The 12,204-nt window shown below is 52.1% G+C and overlaps 1 protein-coding gene across 1 annotated transcript in view; it reads right to left on the bottom strand.

Annotated features, from left to right (window-relative positions):
• MKX (mohawk homeobox) overlaps nt 1–9,677 on the bottom strand; it is a 47,845-nt gene extending 38,168 nt beyond the window's left edge. The window contains exons 1-2 of the mRNA XM_083876338.1: nt 9,487–9,677; nt 6,537–6,696 (exon numbers count right to left, since the gene is read on the bottom strand). Coding sequence (XP_083732464.1) covers nt 6,537–6,696; nt 9,487–9,668 — 342 coding nt within the window. The 5' untranslated portion in view covers nt 9,669–9,677. The remainder of the gene's footprint in view (nt 1–6,536; nt 6,697–9,486) is intronic.
• Between the last annotated feature and the right edge of the window lie 2,527 nt (nt 9,678–12,204).

The following is a 12,204-nucleotide window of genomic DNA, read 5'->3' as shown; positions in this document are numbered from 1 at the left end:
CAGATGGCAAACACATAACTTTACAAGCCATGTAGTTCACTATGACAGGTTAGAAAACCAAAACTGCAGCTGACAGAGTAAGTAATTTTCATTCTCTTTTGAGGCTACTTGCTTATAATCATCATATTTACACAGTAATTTTTACAGTAAATGAGATAGGGTGGACTTTCTAATGCTGTAAATGAAGTCACTCCAGACTGCTCAGCTGAAGCAGCAGTCACCTGCTGCATGACAGTGTAATTCTGAAATCAAGTATTTAACACTAGAGATGGATCAATCCAGGGTCCCAATCAACAGGATTGCAGTTACTGCAGCATTTTACCAAACTGACTGCTTTCCAAGCCCTCACAAGAAAGATTTCATTATGCTTCATTTTATTACATACTGAAATTTTTCATCAGTGAAGTGCCATTTACAGAAAAGATAGGTTAGTATTAGTGTGATTCATACATAAAAGCAATTAAATTTAGCAGGAGTGATTTCTGCATGGTACTCTTGGTTTATTTTAAGCTCATTCTTCCCATGTCATTGCTTTGCTTTCTGCATATCAATACGAACAGATGAGTCATATTGTAAGTCTTCTGCTATGGGAGAAGGGAATAGTAGTATTTGATCGTTATTTCATAATGAGATAAATATATTGCACCTTGTCCTCCTGCTCTTTCTGGAGCAGATGATTTTGAGTGTCATCACACAGCATATACAAGATGGGGATCAGGCCCAGCCAGCAAGGATTTGTGAAAGGCATGTTCTGCTTGACCAACCTGATCTTCATCTCTGACAGGGAGACTCACTTAGTGGATGAGGGAAAGGCTGTGGATGTGTCTACCTGGACATTAGTAAAGCCTTTGACACCATTCCCCACAGTGTGTCCTGCAGAAACTGGGTGCTCATGGCTTGGATGGGTGTGCTCTTTGCTGAGTGGAAAACTGTTGAGATGGCCGGACCTGGGAGTGTTGGTGAATGGAGTTACATCAGCTGGCTGCCAGTGGTGTTCCCCAGGGCTTAGTATTGGGGCCAGTCCTGTTTAAAAGCTTCATCAATGATCTGGATGAAGGGATCAAGGGCACCCTCAGCCAGTCTGCAGAGACACCAGATTGGGTGGGAGTGTGGGTCTGCTGGAGGGCAGGAAGGCTCTGCACAGGATCTGTACAGGCTGGGCCAGTGGTATGAGGTTCAACAAGGCCAAATGTCTACCCATGGGTCACAACAACCCCTGCAGGGTTACACGCTGGGGGAAGTGGATGGAAAGATGGCTGCTGGAAAAGGACTCAAGAGTGCTTGGTTGACATCAGCTGAACATGAGCCAGTGACTGTCCAGGTGGCCAAGAAGGCCAATGGCATCCTGGGCTGTATCAGCAATAGAGTGGTGTCAGAGACTGGAATCCTTTGGCATATGGTCTGGTTTGCATCCAAATTCAGACAGAGGCATTTCTAATAATTTCAAGAACCAGACCATAACATGTGGCCAGCAGGACCAGGGCAGTGATTATACCCTTGCTTAGCACTGGTGAGGCTGCAACTTGAGTGCTGGGTCTAGTTCTGGTCACCTCAGTGCAGGAAGGACACTGAGGTGCTGGGTAGAGTCCAGGGAAGGACAATAGATTTGGGAAAAGGTCAGGAGCACAAGTCTGATGAGGAGCAGCTGAGGGAGCTGGGGGGGTTTAGCCTGGAGAGAAGGAGGCTCAGGGAAGAAGACCTTACTGCTCTTTAAAACCACCTCCATTCAGGAGGCTGTAGGTGGGGGGGTCAGTCCATTCTCCCAAGTAACAAGTGATAGGACAAGGGGAAATGGCCTTAAATTGAATCAGGGGAGGTTTAGAGTGGATATCAGGAAAAATTTCTTTACAGAAAGGATTGCCAGGCATTGGAACAGGCTGCCCAGCAAAAGTTATCATGGTTGAGTCATTGTCCCTGGAGGTATTTAAAAGAAATGTAGACGGGGTGCTCAGGGACATGGTTTAGCAGTGGACTTGGCAGTGCTGGGTTAATGGTTGGACTCAATGATTAGAAAAGTGTTTTCCAACCTAAATGACTCTATGATTCTGAAAGAACCTCAAGTCAGCTTTTAGAATAGAAACCTTTTACTAAAGCATGAAGCAGCAAACTCACTCTAGAAACTCTTATACCACATGCAATTACAACAAGGCCCATTAAAGCCTTGGAAGAAAGGAAAGTTAGTCAAACCCATTTAAGAGATTCTTAGCCTTAATCTATGATGTGGTAATGTCTAAGTGCTTTCCAGCTTTTGGGCACAAGTGCATGTTGCTGGAAAATCCTGATTTCTAAGACATTGTGAGGTTCAACACCTCTCTCACTCTTCAGTCTTGGACAACCTCCAGGTGTGTGAACTGGAACAGGCTGCACAGCCACAGGCACAGGCTGCACCAGTCAGCACGCTCACCCTGACCTCCAGCCACCACTTGTCTCCTTCAGAGACAACAACAGTTTTACCACTCATTTCAACCAGCCCCAAATGATACACTGTCTATCCATGTGGTCTTTAAAAACTTGCTTGTCTACTGCTGTAGGTCCCACTCACAAAGAGTGCCAGTTTGCACCACACTTACCTAAACCATTACAAAAAGAAACAACCAAAACTGCCAAAAACATTCAACCTTTCCCAAGGTCCCAAGCTGTGTTACTGTGATCTCCAAAAATAATAATAATAAAAAAAAACCAACAAGAAAAAAATATTTAAATAAAAGCCAGAGGGAAAATCTTTGTCACATAAACCTCCCAAGAAGTAAGTATCTTAAAAAAACACATGATGAAACTCACTATTCTTGTAAAGTAACAATCCTGTAGTTCTTTGAGAAATAAAAAGACAAAACCCAAGGGGAACGATAACAGATGTGCTTTCCAGCATTCATTTTCTTACAGCAGTTCAGTTGTTCTCTAAGAGCATCAGGTACTTATATCAGCATCATGAAATATTGACCCTCTGGCTTTACTTCTAAAGACACATCTTCAATTTTATTGTAATTTGTTCAGCTTCAGTGCTTAAGAGTGGCCAAACTTTCAGAAAAGGAACAGACATCAAGCAATTCTCCTCCTCCAGTAATCCAGATATGCCTTTATAAATCTGAATACTATTAAATCCATAGCAGCACATGACTGATATACAAATCCTTGTATTGAAAAAGCCTTCTTTCCAACAATACACACATTCATATTTCTTTCTGGAAGGAATATACAGCCATTTTTCTTTTTTATTTCACAAGAACATCTAAATGAAAATTTAAAATAAAATAAATCAAACACTGTGGTAATAATACAAATGAAAATGTAGCATATTAATAGGACAAGTTATTGGATTCTGAATTGGAATCTAATTGGAGTAAAATATAAAATGCCTTTTCAAACTATATTGCTTTTTTGGTTTCCTGCTTTGGCAGTTGTGGAAGTAGAAAAGTTTGGACTGTTGGACTGAAATCTGCAATAACATTTGCATTGAGGACTCCCAAAGACCTTGTTGGCCTGCACAGGAGTAAGTCAGCCCAGAATTTGCCCCAGGTTTTGCTACTACTCCTTAAGAAACAAGATGATTTATGATTCCTGCAAAATCCTACCTCCTTGAAAGAGTATGAATTTTCTTCAGCACTGAAGTCAGACATGCATCTGGAACAGTCCGCTTGCTGTCCCACTGCACCCAACAAAGTGGGGTAGGCCAAAGTATTAGTAAAGTAGAACAAATTAATTTAAAATCACCCAACTGGGTGATAGCAAAACTAATGAAAATAAAGTTGTGGAAGATTTGACATGCAAATTTAAATAACAAAAGTTATTAGTATCTGCATGCCATTAGTTTGTTCTAACAACAAAAGTAAAAATCAGGGCTGGATGTTCACCTCTTTGTCTCACAGAAGAATTGTTTTTATATATGCCATGGTCCTGAAAAAGCTCCTTGAGATAGATGGTACATACTGGAGTAAGGTTCATTAGATGAAAGAAAGCAGGGGGAGGAGAGTTACATCTGTATTATCAATAATACTGTGACCACCATCACCCTCCAGACAGCTGCTGAAGACCTTTTCCAAGGTCATCAGTCAGGTGAAAAACAAAAAAAACCTCAAACATTCATTCTCTAAATGGCATTTTGTCAGAAACTCAGAAACTCAAAGGGATTTTCAACAGTATATTTTGCCTTTCCTATGGCTTGTGACGACAAGGTGTCAGCACATGAGGGATGCTGGGAAGAGGTAGCAGCTGTCATCAGACAACAGCCTCCACAGGAGTGGAAAACTGTGGGAACAAATACCACGGGACAACACTGAGAAATGTAAAAAAAGTAGGAAAAATGAGATCGGTCAGCAAACGTGAAGGCGTTTAACCCAGAGGACACATACACTGATTCCTGGTTCTCCAACGATGTCCAACAATATTACTAGATTAGAAAAACAATTTATAGGCAACCCTGGTTAATGCTTTTGCAAAGTGTCCCTCCTGGGACAGAAGTAAAGCTTTCCAACAGACACCGTAGTCCAGTTCCAAACCTGCTCTTGGTTATACCACTTGCCTGAAAGAGCAGAGCCTTCAGGAAAGCTATTTCAGATGAACCCAGTGTGGCTGAGATCACACCCTGGCATGCTCTCTCTCACTCTTAGAGAACAAAGATTTTGAACTGAATTACAATCTCTTTCTTTCTGAGCATCCAAAAAGTAGGTGTATGGTGTGTGTTGTTTAGCTCTTTGTGGCTCAGGAATTACTGCTGGTGCCAGACATATGTATTTACATCTCATACAGATGCTATCAAATTCCTGGATTAAAAGAGCATTGCACAAAAACGATGCAAAAAACACCTGGGATTTCTCTTTGATATTGTGCTTCTGTAAGTGAAGATAGATGTGCCTGTTTGCACAGTTCTTTCAAATATTGCAGTTCATAGAAACAAAACTGGTCCTATCCAGCTTCAGCATAAAACCACTAAAGTCACAGGGGTCTAACAGAGCCAAACGCTGCCCTCCCTGATTCTTTTTCATTTTATTCTACACCTTAAATAAAACTCTGCGGAGAAGTGGCCACGGCTTACCTAATGCTTTTATAAAGGCTAACACATCCCCATCCCCAAAGCTGCCATGAAAGAAATCCTGCAAAAACCCACCAGATTCTTCCCTTCTCTGTTCATTCCGAGGTATTTTTAAAAAAACAGCAGAACTCCTCAAGATGTCACTAATATGAAAGTGCCCTAACAAATATTGTGGATTTATGTTTTAAATCTCATATACAAATACAGGGATATTCTAAGGACCATACTCCAGTAAAATACTCCTATTGAATTTTGCCATTGAAGGGATAGTGTTTATGTAATCATAGTTTAAAACTTTCATGTATATTTTTTAAAAGCAAGAGAAGTTGTTTTAACTATAACTTCCAATTATAATTGGCATTTTCTGAGACATTAATATTATTTTTGACAAAGCTGTAGTGTTTTTCCTAGTGCAATAGTTTCAATGTGACGTACTGAAGTGTAAAAAATTTCCATTTTGCCATTACTAGAATTGAAGTTCATAGCACAGGTTTTTTGAAGGGGCACTCAAAATAATAAAGCTGAATTACCACCTGCTTTTTTCTAATACTTTAGGTTACTTTGATCTCTTTGTATCCTTTGCAAAGTGACACATAATGTGTTAGGCAGAGTGATGAGGACCCAATCCTGCAAACACATGGGTTTCATTTTACGCACCTAGCAGTAGCTTGCAGTAAGGAAATTAGATTATTCACAATGCATAAATCTTTGCAGCATCCAGACCTGAGATAGCATCACTCGGCAACTGATAGCATTTAACCACTTATTTCAGTAGAATGCCAGATGGCAAAGAGAACAAAGAAGTCAGATTTATAAATATTTGCATCAAAATTTATGTCTCTTGCAGCAAGACAACTGCCAGTCACTTCAGGGGAGAATTACCTGAGAGCAAAACAATTAATCCCCATGTCTAATTATATTACAATGATAATTCCTGCAAGACTGTGTGTGCTGAGCCACTGCACACAGTGTGTATGCTGATGTCTGTGCAACAGGTGATGACAATTATTATCAGAACAACAGCACAGTTTCCATCCTGCCCCCTTTACAAAAGGGAAGTGTAGGTCCCTGCAATCTCCTCAACAATTCCTATTCTGTGCTGAAATCTCCCATGACTGATATTTTTTACCTGAGAATTTTTAAAGACTATGTAAAAATATTATCATTATATTTATGAATGAGATGAAAGGATGAGGGCATCCATTCCTGGGAGGACAAGCACACACTTTTTGCTGATTGTCTTTAGCGCTTCTCCAGCCACGATAGCTCAGATGCGGCAATTTTTGTTTGAGACAGCCCTGCTGGGGTGGGGGAGCCCAGGGGAGAGTGGAAGAAGGATGTGGACAAGACCCCTTGTCTTGCTGGCTGCACTGATGCTCCCGACACCGAGCAGTGTCCTTCGCTGGGCTCACAGAGGAGCTTCGGCAGATCCCGTCCCCACCCCTCCCATCCATGAAACGCCTCAGAGCGCCTGCTGGAGGTGGGGGTAAGGGGTTCCCTTCCTTACCTGCACCAGGGTCATCTGGGAGCCGAGGGCCAGCAGAATCTTCTCCGTCTTGGTGGGGTACGGGTTGTCGCGGTGCTTGTAGAGCCACTGCTTGAGCGGCCGCGCCATGTCCTGCAGCGCCTGCCGCTTGTGCCGCACCTTCCCGCCGCTCTGCCGCGCCCTGCCCGGAGAAGGGGCGCTGAGGACGGGACACTGCCCGCTCCCCGCTCCCCGCCCGGCCCCGGGCCCTGCCCGCTCCCCGCCCGGCCCGGGCTCCCCTGCGCGGCTGCGGAAGATGCGCCCCGTCCGCGGGGTGACCAGCTCGGGGCGCGCCCTGCCCCGAGGAGCCCAGCCCCGACCTCGCGGGGTGCTCGGGGACTCTCCACACCCGCAACCCTCGGCCCGGACAACTGCTCAAGTGAAGGTGATGCTCCCCGAGCTCCCCGTGGAGGCTCTGGGCGAGCGGACTCAGAGCTGGGGAATGGCCGCGATAATGCTGCGGCCCCGCGGGGATTTCAGCCGGTGCCACTGTCCCGATGTTTTCGGTGTTGGGCACCTGACAGGCGTGTGGCAGGTCTGTCTCCACAGCGGCTTTCCAGCGGGCAGGCCGCGCATCCCGGGGCCAGCCCCGCCTGATTCCCCCGCCCGGGTTTATTTCCCGCTGATACTCAAGAGATGCCCGCGGCACCGAGCAGCTCCTGGACCATTTCCCCCCTCGGAGCCGGCGGCGAGCGGTGCTCCTGGAGGAGCCGGGGAGCCTCTCCCAACGCCGCCGGCAGCGACGGGGGACAGCCCGCAAAGCCCCGCGCCTGCCGGGGGAACCAGCGTATGCCGGGGAACGAAACACGGATTCCGTTATTAAAAAAAAAAAAAAAAAAAAAAGTGTCCCTTCGTAAATAAAGGCCTACAATAAAAAGTGAGTGAACAAAACCGGAGGAATCCCAAGGAAACCCAGATTTAGCGCCGCGCGGGGCGGAGGGGGCTCCGGGCGGTGCTGGTGCCGCCGCCGCCGGCAGGGGGCGCCACGGGGCCGGGCCGCGCTGCCTCCCCGGGGCTCGGCCGGACCGGCGGGGACACAACACACAACACACAACACACAGAGCACACAACACACACAGCACACAACACACACAGCACACACACAGCACACAACACACAACACACAGCACACACAGCACACACACATCACACAGCACACACAGCACACACAACACACAGCACACACAGCACACACAGCACACACACAGCACACAGCACACACAGCACACACAGCACACACACAGCACACACACATCACACAGCACACACAGCACACACAACACACAGCACACACAGCACACACAGCACACACACAGCACACAGCACACACAGCACACACAACACACAGCACACACAACACACACAGCACACACACAGCACACAGCACACACACAACACACACAGCACACACACAGCACACACACATCACACAGCACACACAGCACACACAACACACAGCACACACAGCACACACAGCACACACACAGCACACAGCACACACAGCACACACAGCACACACAACACACAGCACACACAGCACACACAGCACACACACAGCACACAGCACACACAACACACAGCACACACAGCACACACAGCACACACACAGCACACAGCACACACAGCACACACAACACACAGCACACACAGCACACACAGCACACACAGCACACACAGCACACACAGCACACACACAGCACACAGCACACACAGCACACACAACACACAGCACACACAGCACACACAGCACACACAGCACACACAGCACACACAGCACACACACATCACACAGCACACACAGCACACACAACACACAGCACACACAACACACACAGCACACACACAGCACACAGCACACACACAACACACACAGCACACACACAGCACACACACATCACACAGCACACACAGCACACACAACACACAGCACACACAGCACACACAGCACACACACAGCACACAGCACACACAGCACACACAACACACAGCACACACAGCACACACAGCACACACAGCACACACAGCACACACAGCACACAACACACACACCTGCGGCCCCGGCCCCACCGCCGGTACAGCGGCGAGCTGATGCAACCGCTAAGGTGGGAATCCATCAGTGCAAGCAGCTCCCCGGGACGCCTCGTTTCGCGGCCGCCTGACTGTGCTCCCGGATCGTTACTTTGTAACACTGACCCCAAATGTCTCGTCAGCGCTGCCAGTCCAACCCTTGGAGCTACGGCTGTCAACACGCCAGAGCTCGCACGTCCTCTCATCACCTTCTATTTCACCTGTTCCAGCATTAAAAAAAAATCCCTAACCCCCAAAAACCAACAAACCAAAAAAGCCCCTCCAAAAAACCGGCTTCGGGTGGCTCAGCCTCGGCTGCCGTTTTAGCAAACCCGATCGTAATAGCTCGTTGTCCAGCCCCTGAGTGGCACCGCGCTAGTCCATTCTAAATGCCGTCCCTGGGAACGCGGCTCCTTCCCGCCCGTTCGCTCGGCCCGCGGGGACGGCGGAACAAGTGCCGGGGCCGCGCAGCGCCCGCCCGCCCCCGCCCCGACCCCGGCACCGCATGTCCCGCCCGGCGCCTCCGTTTTGGAGTCTTTAATTGCGTGAAGCGCCCGAAGGAGCCGGTGGAGCCCCGGTGTTCCCGGCTTGTTTCTGTTCGGAGGCAGAGGGGGAGGTCAGGCGCGGCAGGACAGAGCGCTCTGTCTGCTACATTCCGGCCCAATCGGACGCCCCTGCATCACCTATCGCCGGAATTTCCCACCGTAGCTGTGGAATGAGAATTCCAGAGAATACGAACCCGGGGCCACGGGCAAAAACTCAGCTAGAAACCCATCTCGCAACCCCAAATCGGCGACGCGGCCGGGAGCGCGGGCAGAGCCGCCCCCGAGGCCGGTGCGCGGCGCGGAGACAGAGCGCGGCATACCCCGTCCGCCGGTTCCGCAGGCTGAGGCTCTCCTTGATGGACGGGCTGTCGGGGAGCAGCACCTCGGCGTGGTGCGGGCCCTCCACCACCCCCACGTAGGACCGGCCGCTCCGCTCCCGCTCCTTGGCGTCCTCCTCGAACAGCACCTGGCCGCTGAGCTTGCTGAAGACGATGGTGTTCATGGTGGGGGGCTGGGGGCCGCCGTCGTGCTGGCCGCCGGCTCCGAGGTGCGGGGGCTCGCCGTGCGCTGCGGGGAGGCGGCAGCGGTCACCGGGCAGCCGCGCCGAACCGCCCAGACCCGCCCGGCGCGACCGGCAGCGCGGAGGCACCGGGCGTGCCTGCCCACCCACGGGGGGAGGCCGCCCGCCCCTCCCACGGCCCGGCCCGGCCCGGCCCGGCCCGCTCCCACGGCCCCCACTCAGCCCGGCCCGGCCCGGCCCGGCCCGCTCCCACGGCCCCCCCCCCCAACCCGGCCCGCTCCGCTCCCTGGGCCCGGCCCGCTCCCGCTCGCACCTCGCCGCCGGCCCTCGCCGCGCTCCTCGCTCCGTGTCGCAATAGTTCGGAGCGCGGGTTTTCTGTCGGCTTTTGGTGTTTCTGTCTCGCTTGCTCTCTCTCTCTCACTCCTTTCCCCCCCCTTTTCCCTTCCCTTTCCCTCCCCTCCCCTCCTCCGGAATGATTTTCCCCCTCCCCAAACGGGGAGGGAAACAAATTGTTTTTAACGACCACCAAATGCGCAGAGCCGGCGCCCGGAGGCACAGCCGCCAAAGGCGCAGCCACTCGCACTGTCGGGACTGCCGCTCCCCATCCCGGGGGGAGTCACCGCCGGCGAGGGGACCCCAGCGGCCCCAGCTGGGCACGGCCCCGCCCGGGCAGAGGCGTCGAGGGGCGCTGCGCGGAGGGGCGGGAGGAGCCCGGCCAGGGGCATCTGAGGGGACGGCGGTGCACGGCGGGGCCGCTCGCCCTCTGTCTGGGGGGGCCTCCCGGGGAAGGCGGCTGAGGACACCGGCTGGTGTCACCCTGACCGCGGGAGAGACCCCCGTCGGGGACGCAAGGCGCAGCCACGGCCCCGTGCCGCTCATTAACACCGGTGTTTAATGATACCATTCCAGGAACCATCTCCCACTACGCTTCCCTCTCTCATCTTGTGTGTCGTGTGTCCCGGCTCCCCCGGCCCAGGGCTGTAAACCGGCCCGCCGTCCAAGCCGGGAGACAGCCCCGCTGCCTTCAGCATCCCCGGCGCAGCCGGCTCTCCCGCAGACACGCTGTGCAGTGGCCGGCGGTGTCTCCGGGCGCCCCCGGCCCGCCCCCAGGGCTGTGCCCCCGTTCCCCCGGGCCCGCCGCTGCACAGCCCGCACCCCGCAGCCCCGCGGAGCGCACCCGGCCCCGCCGCGCTGAACGCTTTGGTTTTCGGTGCGCAGAAACGAAGAAGATGGCCACGGTCAATATTTACAAGGATGTAATTCAGACGGTATTTGACCGCCGCGGGTGAACGGGAGCAGCCGTCTGCGCCTGCGGGCCCGGAGGGACGTGAGCGACGCGGATCCCTCGTGCGGCCGCCGGCCGCGACTCCCCGCTCTCCGTGTCCCCGGCCTTGTCCCTGCCAGCGTGACCCCAGAGTACCTGAGTCCGCATACCGCTACCACTTGTACCTCCCCGGCCCCTGCCATCACCGCCCTGGCCTCGTTCCCTCCCGTTTTCCTGGGCCGCGGAGCCCCCCGCGGGCGGTACGCGGCTCTCCGCTGGCTGGGCGCTCCAGCGCTGGGGACGGCGGGGACAACACGCTGCGGTCCGAGGGACCCCGCCCGCCGCCCCGCAGGGCTCAGCCGCCGTGGGCTCCTTCCCGAGGTTCACCCCCATCCCCGCTACCCCCCCGTCACGGGTGCGTGACGTCATGGCCGCTCTCCGTGACGTCACGCAGCCACACAGTTTGGGGAAAGCGTTCCTGGAAGAGGGGCAGCATGGCATCGGGATTCACCGGTCCCGATTGTAGTTTCTCCACTTGCTGACGGGAAGCAGGGGAGAGGCTGGGGAAGGGCAGTGCACTGAAGACACCCCAATGCCCAGAAAGAAAAATTACTGTCCCCTGAGTGAGAGGAAAAGACGTGAACAAGTTGCTGCCAGTCCCCTGCCGAGAAAATAGAAGGTAGAAAAATGTAAATAACCGCACAAATGCTCCTGTGCAGGCTGTGCATCCTGCATTTCCACAGACTTTTGGGCAAAGCCCTGGTAAGGCTGCCCCTGCTCAGGACATGACATGGCCAGAGCATTCAGGAGCCAGCTGGAGGAGAAGCTGTCATAGCGGAGCAGTGTGGGACAAATGCCTCCTGTTAGACTGTGCTAACATGCTGGATAGGAGCTTCCTGCAAAACACACGGCTCTGATCATTGCCAGGCCCAAATGAACTGTTTATGACATGGGAAGTGTTGCTATAATTATGTCACAGCAAAAGGAGTCTTAGAAAGGGACTGGTTTGACCAAAACCAAGCACCTGCAGGAAGGTGCTCTCAGTCCTTTGCAGTCTCAGACAATTGTTGTCATCCCACTCCCCTCTCCAAACCCGTCTGCTAGGGCAGGTGCAGGTTCTGGTCCCCAGAGCCTGAGGGAAGGTGCAGATGGGGCATGGCATATTTCTGTGGCCTCTGCAGGCTGAGGCAGGCTCTGGAGAAGGGGCAATCCATGCACTGGCAAGGTACTGAGCAAGTGCCCTTGGAAGATCAT

This window comes from Zosterops lateralis, assembly GCF_965231275.1.
Source record: "Zosterops lateralis genome assembly, chromosome: 1".
NCBI classification, from domain to species: Eukaryota; Metazoa; Chordata; class Aves; order Passeriformes; family Zosteropidae; genus Zosterops; species Zosterops lateralis.
The sequence above is the reverse complement of the archived record's forward strand: the minus strand, read 5'-3'. Positions and strand labels throughout refer to the sequence as shown.